At 41.9% G+C, this 17,964-nt stretch overlaps 2 protein-coding genes and 1 long non-coding RNA gene across 4 annotated transcripts in view; 2 read left to right on the top strand and 1 right to left on the bottom strand.

Annotated features, from left to right (window-relative positions):
• LOC135339148 (NACHT, LRR and PYD domains-containing protein 12-like) overlaps positions 1-8,231 on the bottom strand; it is a 102,496-nt gene extending 94,265 nt beyond the window's left edge. The window contains exons 1-2 of one of the 2 annotated variants that reach the window (XR_010395848.1): positions 8,107-8,231; positions 7,319-8,036 (exon numbers count right to left, since the gene is read on the bottom strand). Coding sequence is in view for 1 of the 2 variants with exons in the window: in XM_064535291.1 (XP_064391361.1) it covers positions 8,107-8,131 (25 nt within the window). In the remaining variant the exon portion in view is untranslated. Of the gene's footprint in view, positions 1-7,318; positions 8,037-8,106 lie in introns of those variants that run through there. The other variant, XM_064535291.1, reaches the window with a different exon arrangement.
• The window catches only part of LOC135339225 (uncharacterized), a 96,545-nt gene that overhangs the window by 43,604 nt on the left and 34,977 nt on the right, over positions 1-17,964 (top strand). The gene's annotated exons all lie outside the window — the stretch shown is intronic.
• Positions 13,071-17,964, top strand: part of LOC135339183 (uncharacterized) — a 43,532-nt gene continuing 38,638 nt past the window's right edge. Inside the window, exons 1-5 of the mRNA XM_064535330.1 lie at positions 13,071-13,235; positions 13,916-13,975; positions 14,108-14,315; positions 14,600-14,763; positions 14,999-15,416. Coding sequence (XP_064391400.1) covers positions 14,292-14,315; positions 14,600-14,763; positions 14,999-15,164 — 354 coding nt within the window. The 5' untranslated portion in view covers positions 13,071-13,235; positions 13,916-13,975; positions 14,108-14,291 and the 3' untranslated portion in view covers positions 15,165-15,416. The remainder of the gene's footprint in view (positions 13,236-13,915; positions 13,976-14,107; positions 14,316-14,599; positions 14,764-14,998; positions 15,417-17,964) is intronic.

The raw sequence follows: 17,964 nt of genomic DNA, 5'->3' as shown, positions 1-17,964 counted from the left end.
TTAGCACAATACAATCAGCACAGATGTTTCAGCACATTAGAATTCAGCACATGTGCTGGTTTAGCATATCAGGTTGTTTAGCACAGTCATGTGCAAACGTGCTAAAACTGGAGACATTCGTTTAGCACGGTTTTCTGTGCTAAATCAGCACATCTTTTTTCTCTGTGTAACTAGTTTTAGATAGCTAGTGCAACTATTCAGTCGTACCTTGTTCTATTAAACTTAGCTCACTCGTATGCAGCTGCATGCTTATTCCCGGACACTTCGCATGCGCTATAAAAATCTGTTCCAATTATACCCGGACAATTTCCTGTCCAGAACATAATTATGCTGTACTTTATCTGGTAATCTGCTTATTCAGTGTCTTCTAACTTTATTGCATGAAACTCTTTTCTCAACCTCAACTTAAATCTTCTGTCACTTGCAGTTGCATCTCGAGGGGAAGCTCAGAGTTCTGGAGAATTGGACCAACAGCTGTGATAAGTCAGCGCTACCAAAGGTGAGCTCAATCACTTTAAGAACTAGTGTTCAAGCTGGCGCTGTGCTAATGCCTCTCGCCATGTTTTTGCTTTCGCTCAAAAGTATTAGAGTGTTATCTATAATGAATTTTATATTAAAGTTAGCTTATCTATATAAAGTCACTGAGAAGAAAAGACTTATTTACATGCATCTATTGTAAGTTATTATTTTTTGTATTATGTGGCTTACCAGGACATCAAGAAAGAAGAAAATTGATTCTTCCAGGATCTGTAGTTCAGTGTATATAATATCTAAGAAGAAAAGACCTGTGTACATGCATATTGTTATCTATATTGTTATATGGTAGTGTTTTGTGGCTTACCAGGCCCTCAAGACAAAGATGATTCTGCCAGGAGGATCTGGATCTGGATCTTGGATATTATTTTCTCACACATGGGGAATGAGCGCGCATGCGCATTACATCCACAGGAATAATTAAAGGGTGTGTCCAAAGAGATCAATTTTACAAATGGCTACTGTACTGCTAGCTAGCTGTTTTAACAGATATTTTCTGAGTATTGTAGCTAACAAAAAGCTAGCGCTTTAGTGCAAGGCTAACTCATATGTTGAATAGAAAGTTTGTGCGGACAGATGATGCTATGAAAGATTCTGAAGAGACTGCAACAGCCTTCAATGTGAGTCAAACTAGCCATAACTCGAGAAAGAAGCTTTAGTTTGCTAATCCACGAATCAAAATCCAAGAGAACGTGGCTAGAAGCCTATAGAAGCTGTTAGTTTTCGTCGCATTGTAACCGTTGAGCAGTTATAGCTGGAATACACACACACACACACAGACAGACACACACACAGTCAGCTTTACCGTATCCCTCGTGCGGCTACGCCTCGAGGCATAATAAATGTATTTTAGCAGTAATTGGTCGCCAGAGTTGAGAGAGCTGAGATCTCACTAGGGAAAAGTAAAATTGTTTCTTATATAGTTTTGATCAAGTTGGTAGAAGAAATCATATTTTCAGAAGGCCCTAACACCTTGTAGGCTTTAGCTGATATGAAGTTGTAGTAAGCCTCCCATTTCAGACACAAACAGTCCAATTAAGATCTTCTTATCAGAGAGTACCTGCATTTCATGTGACTCATCAATAGCAACTAAATGCCATGGCCTACCATTGATGCTCACAACAAAAGCCCCTGCTGGTACATTGCTAAGATGGTAGTGGGCATTTCAAGCAAATCAGCAATATGGGCGTGAGATTATTCTCTGATACGTTTGATGGTCAAATGCTGTGAAAATAGATGCCATTTTTTTTATGCATGATCCAGCCAGTGTGTATGTGGAGGGTTGGGCAGGTTATCTAGAGGAGCAGAGGAGCAGATGTTCATTTGTATACTTTTAGATTCGTTAAAATGTTGTACACCAAGTGGTGTGTGGTGTTTTATTGGTGAGCATTTTTAGTCAGTTATGTGGTGCGAATAAAATAGTGCATGTATTTCGTGCTTGTGCACAGTTCAATTCCAGTGCCTTACAATTCTCATTCTCCTCACAGCAGCTGTCCAGACGGAGGACCATGTGTCCGAGTCTTCTTTCACGTGACACTACGTCCCACCAGTCCTGGTCTGAGGCCCCTCCCCCCACAACCTCCTCTCTCACTTTAGCCCCACTCAAATCCTCAACCAAGTCTGTATCTTTTGCTCCAAGATCATGTGACGAGTCCTTCAAGATGCACTTCACTCCTACCAGGTTCATGAAGTTCCTGAATGAGCAGGAGGTGACAGGAGGAATGTTTGTGCTCAAATTTCATATTTTACTTTAATGACCCTTTACCTGTAAATGTGGATCAATTGCAATGTTGTTTGGGAGCAGATCTTTACCAAATGCATATTTTGTTTTCATACCTCCTAGATTGGCAGTGAGAAGAAGTCCAGTCCTCTAGACAGTATCAGAGGGCCTCCCTCGTTCCTACACCACCCACAGAGGTGAGAGATACACATGTGCAGTGGTTAGAATATTCACTGGCCTTTAATCAAAATCGATCTACTATTTGCTACTACAGTCCAACTTTAAGCTGACCTTTATTTCAAAGTGGGAGAATACCGTTAAATTTCATTGCCAGATTCAGTAGTTGAGTGTACATGCACGTCACTATTGTATGTCGAGTATTCTCCACCTGGCAGCAACTTATTGATGTTCCCTTGTCAGGTTGAGGAGAAGAGTGAGACCATTCAATGTCTAGAGGATGACCTGCTGAGGGAGCTGGAGGAGAAGCTGCTCGAGAGGTCTCAAATCATGGACCCAGGTGTCATGGCTGAGCTGGTGAGAGAATTGGAACTGGCCAACAGCAAGGCAGATGTGAGTTTAGCATGTACATGTATACACTCGGTGAATACTGTATAATTAATACATGTATATACAGTAGACTCTCGTTAATCCGGCCACCCTTGGGACAGTGCAACTTGGCCAGAAGAGCGCGGTAGTTTGCATTTCAGAAAATAGCCGCGGCTTAAAATCAACCTACCTCGAATATTAATGACTAATTTTGCGGTTTTGTCTCGAGGATAATAAATAAAGATAATGAATCATTTCCTCTCTATTACAATGTAATCCCACAGCTGTGTTTGCTCACAAAACGGTTTCCTTTTTATAACTTTCATTGTAGTGTTCATGAGCATCCCGCTTCCTACCTCTCATTGTACACCCCAACCACTCCCCCACACACAGTTTTTCTGCTAAACCACACCCAAAATGTATACGTATAAAATTACTAGTTTGGGGCAGCAAGTATACAGAATAGCGAGTTGGCCACATTTCAGGCCGTACTTCAGAGAGTTGGAATAGCGAGAGTCTACTGTACCTTTATTATAACTACTGTACCACTACCACGATGTTGTGATGGTTGTATCTGTATACCTGTGTGTGTGTACATGACCACCATGCAATCTATTACCCAGTCTGCTGTGCAAGAGAGACTTGTGATGGAGGAAGAGCTCAAGAAGGCACTGGATCGCTGTGAGGAGTTGGAGCAGAGCAGTGTGCCTGCAGTGGACGGGGTGGACATATTCGAGTGCTACAAAGTAACGAGAGAAGGAAGAGTACTTGAAACAGGTGATAAAGTGGTACAGTATACCGTACCGTACGTATAGCGTCCTGGGTAGAGTTTCCGTGGGCAAGCTAAACCTTGACGAATATTTATCACTCACGAAAACGTAGGCATGGTTGACCGGAACGCATGCAATGCAGTGAAGCAAAGGGAATTTTTACACACAAAATCACTGCTGCACCACGCCTACGTTTTTGTCTCGGATTTTTTATCCCACGAAAATGACCTGCTATACAGTATGTACTGATTAAGGCTTAGGCAAAATACACAATACATGATGCCGATTGTGTCTAGAGACTATTGTCCTTTTTTTCCCCATATAAAAGTTGCATTTCGGGTACTGTATCAGTTAATATTGATGCCACCTTATAGTGGGTAATTTTTGAGGGTCTCGCAGATTAGCCATTTTTGTAACTCTCAAAAAGTACCTACAAGTGCTAGAAGCCATCATTGCTTAGGACCACATGTTGTTTGCATAGCAACATTGTATGGTATTTTGTTGTTTTGTGGTAATGCAGTGAGCAAACAGCTGTACCACTACCACATGGTGGTTGTATTACCTGTGTGTGTGTGTGTACATGATCGACCACCATGCAATTTGAGTTTGCATGCAGCAAGAATGCAAAAATATTCATCATGATAATGTGTGTAGCTTTATGTTATGTAGCTTTGCACCTCCACCGAGGCATCAGCACCCGCGGTGCTTTCATTAATACATGTACCTGCAATTATATAACTACTGTACCACTACCACGATGTTGTGATGGTTGTATCTGTATACCTGTGTGTGTGTACATGACCACCATGCAATCTATTACCCAGTCTGCTGTGCAAGAGAGACTTGTGATGGAGGAAGAGCTCAAGAAGGCACTGGATCGCTGTGAGGAGTTGGATCAGAGCAGTGTGCCGATGGGGTAGATATTTGAGTGCTACAAACAACAGGTGATAAAAGTGGTACAGTATACCTGTACAGATTATGGCCTACATTATGCACTGCATCTATGTACATTAAATTAGTACTGGACTAAATATTATTTGTTGGTGAAAAACGCCAAATCAGCATCGTTAACTTTCCATGATTATTGTCTGGTTATATCTGTTGGTTTAAGAGTTTATCGTGTTTTTCCTGTTCCTTTGCACAGTTTGAGGCTGAGAGTGCTGCCCTGTCAGTAATGAACCCGTACACTCGGACGTCTTCAAGAAGTTTAGGTATAAGAAATGTGATAACCAAAACTGAATTTGTAGTTGAAAGTGTGTATGTACGAATGATGGTCATGTGATGATGCCATGTGTGTTCTACTAAAGTATCGTATGATCTAAATTGCACATTAGCTATTTTCGTTGCCATGCAGAGGGTATGAATATACATACACTCATTGTACCCCCCACAGAGAGTTCTTGCGAGCATCGACAGTGGACCCCCCGGACAGAAGGCTGGGTATCGACAAGTACTCTGACGTGACCAAGCCAATCATCCATACATCAGCGTTCATGGAGATATACTCCACCCACTCTGTGAGTCTCCGTATACTTGAGTAGCCGTTATACTAGCATACTTCTATTAAACAACATGATAATCATCACATGTGCCATTAATTGCTCTGGTACGTACTTTGTCCACTGTTTGACTGAAGCTCAGACTCTACTACTAATCCAGACTTTAACAATTCCTCCAGTGTGAGGCTATTAACTTATTTTTATGCCCCAATCTTCATGCAGGGGCGTAGCAAGCAACTTTAAAGTGGTCAGGCCAACTTGATTAAAGGTCAGCTGCTTTTCTACTATTGGAACTTTTGCATACAGTGGTGAATTTTTTACCTAAGAAAAAGGTCATCATTTTTCCTCACCAAAACAGCATGCGCATTATCACAAGTTTACAATATTTACGACCATTACCTACCCAGCTGCTAAAGTGGTTAGGCCAAAACCTGACCAGCCTGACCGCTTGCTACGACCTTATGTGCAACGTTATGCTATAATTATGTGAACATTATTTCTTACTCGCCCAGGTTCAGGTTCGAAAGTATTGTGTTTGAGATCACGTCAGGCAGATAGAGAAGGTGGAGCTGGTCCTCCAGGTGAGGGTGTGTGTACAGGTAGATGGTAGGTACGTAAAGTGTTCAAGAAGTTTACTGCCTTGTGTCAGGTATAGTGTTGGTATGCTTGTACGGTGTATGTAAGTACATGTATTCATTTGTCTTACAAATACATGCATTCTTTGTCTTATACCAGTTGAAGTGTTTCACTGCTCTCTCTTCTCCCCACACAGGACCTCCTTCAGCTGCAATACGAGGGCCTGGCAATCATGAAGATGTTTGGGAGGGCCAAAGTGAACGTTAATCTGCTTATCTTCCTCATTAACAAAATCGACAGAGCGTTAAATTGGATTCCCATTAGCAAATTGTGTTCATTGACAGTTTTATACGTACAGATCTCTGTGACACACTGTAGGGAGAATTGAATTTAAACCATCATTATTACTGTGCTATATTGACCAATTCCAACTGATTTGTTTTTATGCCTCGAGGCGTAGCCGCACGAGGGATACGGTAAAGCTGACTGTGTGTGTGTCTGTCTGTGTGTGTGTGTGTGTATTCCAGCTATAACTGCTCAACGGTTACAATGCGACGAAAACTAACAGCTTCTATAGGCTTCTAGCCACGTTCTCTTGGATTTTGATTCGTGGATTAGCAAACTAAAGCTTCTTTCTCGAGTTATGGCTAGTTTGACTCACATTGAAGGCTGTTGCAGTCTCTTCAGAATCTTTCATAGCATCATCTGTCCGCACAAACTTTCTATTCAACATATGAGTTAGCCTTGCACTAAAGCGCTAGCTTTTTGTTAGCTACAATACTCAGAAAATATCTGTTAAAACAGCTAGCTAGCAGTACAGTAGCCATTTGTAAAATTGATCTCTTTGGACACACCCTTTAATTATTCCTGTGGATGTAATGCGCATGCGCGCTCATTCCCCATGTGTGAGAAAATAATATCCAAGATCCAGATCCAGATCCTCCTGGCAGAATCATCTTTGTCTTGAGGGCCTGGTAAGCCACAAAACACTACCATATAACAATATAGATAACAATATGCATGTACACAGGTCTTTTCTTCTTAGATATTATATACACTGAACTACAGATCCTGGAAGAATCAATTTTCTTCTTTCTTGATGTCCTGGTAAGCCACATAATACAAAAAATAATAACTTACAATAGATGCATGTAAATAAGTCTTTTCTTCTCAGTGACTTTATATAGATAAGCTAACTTTAATATAAAATTCATTATAGATAACACTCTAATACTTTTGAGCGAAAGCAAAAACATGGCGAGAGGCATTAGCACAGCGCCAGCTTGAACACTAGTTTAGTTATGTAATGTGCTGACATCCTTCTAGTCTTCTGTGCACTGAAGCAAATAATTGTTCTAGAATAAAATTAATGATTAGCCTCGGATCCCGGCCCAGGCCGCACTTCTCTTGAAAGCCTGTGAAGGAGGCTAGCTAGGTGGAGATTATAGCATTATTACAATTGTGTATTCAGTTACATACATACAGCTAATGCATGACGTGCTCTCCGTGTCAGTAGGAATTGAAGCATTGAATTCACTCGTCACCATCTGTACATGTGCTATAATTATATTGACCAATGCAACTTCCATTAATAACAACGTCGACCTTTGTTTTACGTGTAATAATTATGTCTGTACGCTACTTTTTTCTTTTCTCGAAGCAATATTGGATAATTATTATTGTAGAATAAAATATAATAGTTGTCAAAAGTACATGCAATGGTCGAGATTAAATGCATACACATTAATCTCAGGTAGTCCATTTCTCTTCCTTTCTTTGTTAGCGTCCCTGAATACTGTCTCGATACAGGATCTTAGGTGTCTGGGTATGTACAATCGTGTCAGTTCAGAGCAGTGGGTGGTTAGATGTCTGGCAAGCGTCTTCATTCCATCTTCTGTTATTCGGCCGTATCAATGCAGGGAAGTATGTCAGCAATTGTAATGGCTTCTCTAACGAGGGGATCTCTTAGTTTCACGAGGATTGCAATATCGAGCTCTTGGAACAGTTTCCCCTTTGCCCACTCCTGACAGATGTGTAGAGCAAGGGTGCTCTTGCCAGAGCCGGGAGCTCCTTCAATCAACACAAAGTTTCGTCTATCTCTAATCTCAGAGAAAATGTTTATCAAGTCAACCGGAGTTTTTTGAAGTAAAATATCGTCAATTTTTCCTGTGATTGATAGTCTAAAAAATTCATCGTCAATTCTGCCTCTCTGTATTTTCTCCTTCTGAATCATGGCCAGTTTGAAAATTGTTTTTGTTGAGACGGGAGGTCATTGTGTGACTGATGTGGATACTCGTGCTCTGTAGCGACTTTGTAGGTAGTCCCTGTACGAGGACAGCTTGTGGTTCAGCAGGATCCTCTCTCGGAAGGGGGGACACGAGGTGGTGGAGTCTGGGGAAACAAAACAATAGGTGAGTACCATTGGGTTTATTCTTTATAGGAAACATGACACTCTTTATACCTTGGTTCTGCTCTTTAGTAGCCATTCCAGTAAATATATAAATCTGTGCCTTGCAGCATAGATTGAAGAGTTAGCTCTCTATCTCAGACTCTGAAATATATTGTGTTTTTGCAAAAAAAGTGGGTGTATCTCAGATGCCAAATACTGATATACACCCACTTTTCTTTGCATTTACCACACCCACCAAAGACTGTGCATGTGGTGCATGGGGTTCTGATTTTTTGAAACCTGGCTCATTGCTAAAGTATTACAGCATTCTCCTAATGGAAAGAGGGTGAGTCAATTTATTAGCCATAGATTATTGTCTGGTTCATCAATTGGTTTGTAAGGTCGTGGATCATGTTTTCTGTTTTTTAATTTGCACAGTTTAAGGCTGAGAATGCTGCCCTAGGCCCTGTCAGTAATGAACCCGACGTATTCAAGTAAGAAATGTGATTACCGTAAATACCTTTAATTAAAGCGACACTTTTTAAGCCAGAGGTCGCTTCTTTTGGAGGTTAAACATTATGTTGAAGACCTGGTATCGCATCTGATTATGGATAGCTCTACTCAGTCTATACTTGCCTCGATTTCTAGAACGTGTTTTCTAAAAATGATGCTAGGGTGTGGCTATATTTACATCATTTAGGACGCGACATTAAAACATAATTGTCAACGTAGCTGTCGTAGAAGTCAGAAAATTACCTAAGCTCGAGAGTGTCGCATATTTGGAGGGTCACCTTAATTAGAGGTCTTACAGTACCAGAACTGCAGAGTTGAGTTTTGGCACTCTCCAATTGCCGTGTATTAAGTGTGCACCTCTGAAGAATTAGCTTTGGTCCAATAATTATAGGAAACAGAAGTTGCATTTCCTGCCATATAATTATATATCTCCAAAGCGGTCAAAGTTCACAATGGCTGCTGCTAGGCAGCACAGCTTTTGTTGCACTTTTATGACTAATAATCAATAGGGCTTTAAATTAGTGCAAGCTAGGCTAACTCATAAGTTGGTTGGGTTGTCTGAGGAGCCGATTTCCCTCCCCAAGATATTTACTAGTCTCATTGAGATTGGGGAGAGTAAGTCACTATCACTTGTGCACCTTTGTGAACCTGTCTGTCTAATGTGATCACCCTGTAGCCAGGTTAATGGCCCAGTCTCCATAGGGTTGGTTTCATGCAACCTGTGTTAGCATGTCACCTCTTTATTACAGCCACTGTTGGTCTGCCCTAGTGTGAGCTCTCAGACTTAGCCTTGTGTGTACATGTACATGCATGCTGCCTGTGCACCTGATGTGCTGGTAATGTGTATAATCTCTTCTGCTCAGAGAACCGGACATTTGGATCTACCGAGCACAACTCCAGATCACACACAATATTCAAACTGACCATTGAAAGCAGGGTTAGAGATAAGGAACTCAGTGATGGCACTACTATCAGGGTGTCCTCTCTGGTGAGTGGGGTTGGGCAAGTGTGTGCCTACAGCTGTGAACACACTAGGTCAACTATTTTGCTTTAATTTGATCTACACGTACAGACTATGTATGTGTAAATGTACATATAAGTTATTGTTATTATGATGATTTTACCTCCTTCGCTGTGTTCAGAGCCTGGTTGACCTGGCTGGTCAGAGCGTGTAAGTGCAACAGGTGCCACGGGTGAGCAGTTTGGGACAAGCTGATACAGTAGCCAATCAAGTAAAACTTCCCGTTGCTTTTTTGATGAAGATCATATCAAATTAAGTTATCAGAGTGAACCGTGTGAGTTACTATAGTTACATTGTACAGTATGCACTGCATGGAAATGTACAGTCCTTATATTAATCCCACGCTGAATGTGCTGCTTTGTATAATTATACTCTCTCCTTCATAAAATGGTGTTGGTACATGTACGTACGTCATGTGATTACAGTTGCTTAATTAAGTTTCTTACCAATTTTGAGAGGCCGCTAATAGCAAGAGTCGATTCATAATAAAAGAGAGGGAGTATCCAATGTAGCATTACGTTGCGTCAAATGTATTCGGAACGTGACGTAACTTCCTGCTTTCTAACCAAACAATCCAAGTGCCCAAAGCCGCTACTTACCTCGAGGCAGAAACATTTTATGCCATAAGTTGTTCAGACAGGGTGTAATGTTACACTCCGAATACATCTGATGCAAGGTAACGATATACGCTCGATACTCTCCCTCTTTTATTATGGACTGAATTTTGTATGTATGAGATTAATGGATCACGATTGGTTGTTATGGTAAGGTAGTCTACTTTGCAGGACTGAACACCCTTGTATTAGCTATAAGTACAAGCACTGCAATATAGGACAACCAACCTGCATGTCTGTTTCTGAAGTACTACTCTTTCAGTGTTTACATTGGAGCCTTTTCTCATACCTCGATTTACAAGCTGACCATTGAAAGCAAGGTTAGAGATGAGGAACACAGTGATGGCACTATCAGGGTGTCCTCTCTGGTGAGTGGGTTGGGCAAGTGTGTGCCTACAGCTGTGAATAAATACTTGACTGATTGACGTCTGCATTGCTCCCAGGGTACATGCATCTATTTTAATATACAGGTTGGTTGTTCTGTTGAAGCTTTATGACCACTTTGAGCAGCTATAATTATAAGCACTGCAATAATTATGTCCCTGGTAATCTGCTCTTTCAGTGTCTATACTACTAATTATTGTATAATATTATTGGAGCTATTTTCTCTTCTGTCACTTGCAGTTGCACCTCGAGGGGAAGCTCAGAGTTCTGGAGAATTGGACCGACAGCTGTGATAAGTCAGCGCTACCAAAGGTGAGCTCAATCACTTTAAGAATAAATGTCTTTGAGCAGTATTGGTCGCCAGAGTTGAGAGAGCTGAGATCTCACTATAGGGAAAAGTAAAATTGTTTCCTTTATAGTTTTGATCTAGTTGGTAGAAGAAAATTATTTTCAGAATACCTAACACCTTATAGGCTTTGATAGTGAGCCTCCCATTTCTAATTAAGATCTGATTGCACAAAATGTTCTTATCAGAGAGTACCTGCATTTCGTGTGACTCATCAATAGCAACTGAATGCCATGGCCTACCATTGATGCTCACAACAAAAGCCCCTTGCTGGTACATTGCTAAGATGGTGGTGGGCATTTCAAGCAAATCAGCAATATGAGCGTGAGATTATTCTCTGATACGTTTGATGGTCAAACGCTGTGAAAATAGATGCCATTTTCTTTATGCATCATCCAGCCAGTGTGTATGTGGAGGGTTGGGCAGGTTGTCTAGAGGAACTGAAGTTCATTTGTATACTTTTAGATTCGTTAAAATGTTGTACACCAAGTGGTGTGTGGTGTTTTATTGGTGAGCATTTTTAGTTAGTTATGTGGTACGAATAAAATAGTACATGTATTTCGTGCTTGTGCACAGTTCAATTCCAGTGCTTTACAATTCTCATTCTCCTCACAGCAGCTGTCCAGACGGAGGACCATGTGTCCGAATCTTCTTTCACGTGACACTACGTCCCACCAGTCCTGGTCTGAGGCCCCTCCCCCACAACCTCCTCTCTCACTTTAGCCCCACTCAAATCCTCAACCAAGTCCGTATCTTTCAAGATCATGTGACGAGTCCTTCAAAGGTTCATGAAGTTCCTGAATGAGCAGGAGGTGAGAGGAGGAATGTTTGGTCAAACTTCATATTTTACTTTAATAACTCTAGACAGTATCAGAGGGCCTCCCTCGTTCCTATACCACCCACAGAGGTGAGAGATACACATGTGCAGTGGTTAGAATATTCACTGGCCTTTAATCAAAATCGATCTACTATTTGCTAACTACAGTCCAACTTTAAGCTGACCTTTATTTCAAAGTGGGAGAATACCGTTAAATTTCATTGCCAGATTCAGTAGTTGACTGTACATGCACGTCACTGTTGTATGTCGAGTATTCTCCACCTGGCAGCAACTTATTGATGTTCCCCTGTCAGGTTGAGGAGAAGAGTGAGACCATTCAATGTCTAGAGGATGACCTGCTGAGGGAGTTGGAGGAGAAGCTGCTCGAGAGGTCTCAAATCATGGACCCAGGTGTCATGGCTGAGCTGGTGAGAGAATTGGAACTGGCCAACAGCAACTCAGATGTGAGTTTAGCATGTACATGTATACACTCGGTGAATACTGTATAATTAATACATGTACAGTAGACTCTCGTTAATCCGGCCACCCTTGGGACAGTGCAACTTGGCCAGAAGAGCGCGGTAGTTTGCATTTCAGAAAATAGCCGCGGCTTATAATCAACCTACCTCGAATATTAATGACTAATTTTGCGGTTTTGTCAATAAATAAAGATAATGAATCGTTTCCTCTCTATTACAATGTAATCCCACAGCTGTGTTTGCTCACAAAACGGTTTACCTTTTTTATAACTTTCATTGTAGTGTTCATGAGCATCCCGCTTCCTACCTCTCATTGTACACCCCTACCACTCCCCCCACACACAGTTGTTCTGCTAAACCACACCCAAAATGTATACGTATAAAATTACTAGTTTAGGGCAGCAAGTATACAGAATATCGAGTTGGCCACATTTCAGGCCGTACTTCAGAGAGTCGGAATAGCGAGAGTCTACTGTACCTTTATTATAACTACTGTACCACTACCACGATGTTGTGATGGTTGTATCTGTATACCTGTGTGTGTACATGACCACCATGCAATCTATTACCCAGTCTGCTGTTCAAGAGAGACTTGTGATGGAGGAAGAGCTCAAGAAGGCACTGGATCGCTGTGAGGAGTTGGAGCAGAGCAGTGTGCCTGCAGTGGATGGGGTGGACATATTCGAGTGCTACAAAGTAACGGGAGAAGGAAGAGTACTTGAAACAGGTGATAAAGTGGTACAGTATACCGTACCGTACGTATAGCGTCCTGGGTATAGTTTCCGTGGGCAAGCTAAACCTTGACGAATATTTATCACTCTCAAAAACGTAGGCATGGTTGACCGGAACGCATGCAATGCAGTGAAGCAAAGGGAATTTTTACACACGAAATCACTGCTGCACCACGCCTACGATTTTGTCTCGGATTTTTTATCCCACGAAAATGACCTGCTATACAGTATGTACTGATTATGGCTTAGGCAAAATACACAATGGAGTCTGTTCCGTGAGTAATCATTCCCTAGAAGTGAGTGTCTACTGTATGTATGAGACTGTGTACAGTGTAGTAAGAAGTTTCACTCTTACAAATGAATATACCGATAATACGTGCCTAAAATTTATGCCTGTGGTCTTACATTACAAGCATACTAGTATTAACAACATGTCCAATTAACAACGCCATCACGCTATAGTATAGGTGTACATAAGAAATACATAAAGTTTCACACTTATAAATATACGTGCCTAAAATGTATGCCTGTGGGCTTACATTACAAGCATACTAGTATTTACAACATAATTATAGGTGTACACATGCATGTACCATGATTGTGACCTTTCTCCAAGAAGTAACCCATACAAAGTGCCCACCCAAAAGGCCCACCTATAGCAGTACGCATTAATATGCTCCTTTAAAATGGTTTCAGTATATTGCTGCAAGTTTCTAAGCCATGCAATTTTGAGAGGCCGCTAATAGCAAGTAGACTGATCATGTGCATATAAGAGTGCCAGATACCGGGTTCTTTGCACCCTCGATAATATATGTACACGTGTAGTTGTCTGCACTCGCTCCCTATATACCCGGGTACATGTACATGTATTAAATTAACAATAACTTTATGGCTGACTTTGACAGAGCACCCTCGAATAGCTATAATTGTAAGCACTGCAATATGTCCTTTTAGATATTCTGTCACGTACCTCTAGGGGAAGCTCAGAATTCTGGAGAATTGGACAAACAGCTGTGATAAGTCAGCGCTACCAAAGGTGAGCTCACTCACTTTAAGAGTACAATTAATGGTTGCACACCAAGTGGTGTGTTTGTGAGGTCAATTAGTTATGTGGTACAAAAGAGTACGTTTCAAATCCAGTGCTTTACAGTTCTCATTCTCCTCACAGCAGCTGTCCAGACGGAGGACCATGTGTCCGAGTCTTCTCTCACATGACACTGCGTCCCACCAGCCCTGGTCTGAGGCCCCTCCCCCCACAACCTCCTTTCTCACTTTAGCCCCACTCAAATCCTCGACCACGTCCGTATTTTTTGCTCTAAGATCATGTGACGAGTCCTAAGTACACCAGGTTTATGAAGTTCCTGCATGATCAGGAGGTGAGAGGGAATGTTTAGCTGTTGCTTTATGTAGCTATTTGTGTACATGCATGTGTTTAGTTTCCTGTCATAAACACTGTTTGTACATGTACGTGTTCTATGTAAAAGTACTTAGTGTGATTCTGGCGCCTTTGTAAAACTTAATTATTGTTAATTATTGTAGTCTTTGAGTAGACTAATAGTGGCTGTATTATAGAGGATGACCTGCGTGACCACAATAGACTGCACGGTTTCACTGCATTACTAGTGTTTAAGCTTCCATATACTTCCCCTTTATTATGCAGCCCATGTTGACTACCTCCCTGGTCAAGTGTTTGAGGGTGGTGGCTGACACCTGTCACGCATCAGTGCTAGAGACGGCGTTCCCAGGGCAACAGCTGGATATCGCCCTACTCTGGCATTGTCTCGTAGATCACCATGCCAACAAAGACAAGATTCCTCTCGACACGTACGTGGTGCATGTGTGTGTGTACCTTGCTATGTTCAGTGTGCATTTGAGGCATACTTGTCAGTTATACATGTAAGTACATGTGTGTGCATATTTTGAGCTTTGTCTTAATTTTCACCGTGTACACAATCAATGATAGTGTGGTTGTGTATAATTATGGTGTACAGTGCTTACAGCTACATGTACACGTATTTATAGAGTACTGCACCGTTAACTCCTCCCTCCCCTTGTGCAGTGATTGGGTGAGTCTGGAGGCTGTCGGGCTCTCACTGGGTGTGGTTTCGAAAGAATTCCTCTCTAAAACAGTCAACTCCTCTTCACCAATCTCCTGGAACTGGCCAAAGCTCTCTGCACTAGCCCTGCTAACACACTCGCTTTCTACCAACTCGTATTTCTCCTGACACTGGAATTCTTTTATCAAGGGCTCTCAGATATACTGGTCTTTCCTACACCAGCTGCAAGAGCTTGCTGTGAAGGAGAAAGGCCTTGAAGCACATCACAGAGTGGTGCTACATGCTACAGTGGCGGGTGTGCTGCATCTAGCGTCCAAGATTAGTCGAAATGAGGTACTCAAGATGACGCACATCGATGGAGTGATTGCTAAGAGGAGGGAGACAGCTCCTAAGGCTATGGTTGGACATTCTTCTAGAGGGGTGAGTGTGTGTGTATGGGGGGGGGCAGTCTTCTAAAGGGTGAGCAGGGTGTCATACAGGGGGGAAGGGGGATATCCTATATGGTCCCACTATGTACATGCACTGCCTATGGTCCCACTATGTACACGCACTGCCTATGGCCCCACTATGTACACGCACTGCCCACTATGTACACGCACTGCCTATGGCCCCACTATGTACACGCACTGCCTATGGCCCCACTATGTACACGCACTGCCTATGGTCCCACTATGTACACGCACTGCCTATGGCCCCATTATGTACACGCACTGCCTATGGCCCCACTATGTACACGCACTGCCTATGGCCCCACTATGTACACGCACTGCCTATGGCCCCACTATGTACACGCACTGCCTATGGCCCCACTATGTACATGCACTGCCTATGGCCCCACTATGTACACGCACTGCCTATGGCCCCACTATGTACACGCACTGCCTATGGTCCCACTATGTACGTGCACTGCCTATGGTCCCACTATGTACATGCACTGCTTATGGTCCCACTATGTACATGCACTGCTTATGGCCCCACTATGTACACGCACTGCCTATGGCCCCACTATGTACACGCACTGCCTATGGCCCCACTATGTACACGCACTGCCTATGGTCCCACTATGTACATGCACTGCCTATGGTCCCACTATGTACATGCACTGCTTATGTTGTAAGGTTTAAATTTGAAAGGGTATCATATAATAATTGTACACATCCATTTTGTGTATGTACATCTCCTGTCTGAACTTTTGAACTGTACCATGTGCTAGATCAAAATGGATATGATGTACCGTATAGCGAGTATATTTCGAGGGTATAAATGTTCGTGTTTTCGCGGATTAGGCATGAACCGCGAATTTAATATTGCATGCATGCTGCAAAAAGGGCGCTATACCACGAAAATTAAATTCGCGAAAACCTTTCTAAAGGCATTTCCACGAAAATTTATACCCTCGAAATACACCCACTATACGGACGTAAGAGGCTTTTTCTCAACTGATCTGACTGATACATGTAGAATAATCATTATAGCTACATGTACTAGATCTCACTGTACAATTTGGTACATCTTTAATTTTTCATGTTTCCAGGGGGGAATTTTGGGAAATCCGAGGGCTCCCACCCATCTTCATGAAACCCTGATTGTAACCACAGCCACTTGAGATACAATGTGCTAGCCCCTTGTAAAGGTACTTGATAATTCATTGCAAACATCCTAATTTAAGATTTCACGACAGCCAGGGTTTATACCTTTATGTATAGTGATGTAATAAGTAATAAGAGGTGTGGTCAACATTTTTCGGTGCACGTACACCTTCCCCCCCCCCCCCAAGTTTTTATCCTATGAAACCCTGACAGCATGTGACGAAGGTTGAACAGGCGGCCTACTACGGTTTTAAGTATGTGGAGTTGCATACTCTTCCTAATGAAGTTGTTGCTAGTACAGTGGTTTTCCTTTGCAAGAGCACTGCAACCACAATGTAGTGATTACCTCTGTCTGTGTGTTATTTTAATCCACCCACATGCACCACCCATACATCACAAAATCGATGCATCTTACAGACTATCTATACTGCAGACTTTCACACAACTTAAAGAGTATGTACTCTACTTGCACAGCATTATCATTCCTCCTACTCATTTATGCTTGATGCTCGAGGTCAACAAGCTGCTTCTGGGAAAATCCAATTTTGAGCAACACAAGTTCCTTTCAGATTTGATTCACTACATATGCAGTGGTAGTTAGACCCGGATAAAATGCATAGATAGTAAAAGATAGTAAATACAGTCAACTCCCTATACATACAAGTTTTAGCTCATATCATTTTGCCACAATGAATCTGAATCAAGCAACAAGTTAGCTGAGCTACATACCATCGCAATCAATTTTCAGTTAGATGAAGTATGAGGAGAGTTGACGTACTGTACAGCTGGAAAATTTGGTGATTATTTGGCGAATGCAATGCAATACTATATACAGTGACGTTGTGTCCACCAGAACATTTTAATTTGGGAATTTTTCAGTAAATCGCCCAATTAAAACACCCATCAAATTTCTTTATTATAAGGGGTTTACATTTTACAGGCAATTCCAAGTTATGATTCAGATTGCTTTCGTTGCCTTGTTAATACCAGGAGCCCATAAATAAGAGAAGGAGCGGCCAACTTCAACGTATACTCGGGGATCACGTCTCGTAATTGCAGGTGAAACCGCACTTCCTTGTTTGGAAGTGACTAAGTGCTTGCAAACCACAGCCCTGTATTGTGTATAACATGTGTAGGGATTCAACCACTTGAGTGACTCTGCATATATGGAAATGCGGTCATAACCCCTTACGAAACGTGATCCCCGTAGTCAGCCGCTCCTTCTCTTATTTATGGGCTCCTGTTAATACTGACAATCATAACAGAAGCCAACCAAAATACTGATTATACCCTAGAACTAGACTATTGAAACCAATAGAACCGGGGAGGATTTGATATGGAGAATGGTCTATCAACACCTTGTGCTGAGACTTGCATGC

This window comes from Halichondria panicea, chromosome 7 (genome assembly GCF_963675165.1).
Source record: "Halichondria panicea chromosome 7, odHalPani1.1, whole genome shotgun sequence".
In the NCBI taxonomy this organism is placed as follows: Eukaryota; Metazoa; Porifera; class Demospongiae; order Suberitida; family Halichondriidae; genus Halichondria; species Halichondria panicea.
The sequence above is the reverse complement of the archived record's forward strand: the minus strand, read 5'-3'. Positions and strand labels throughout refer to the sequence as shown.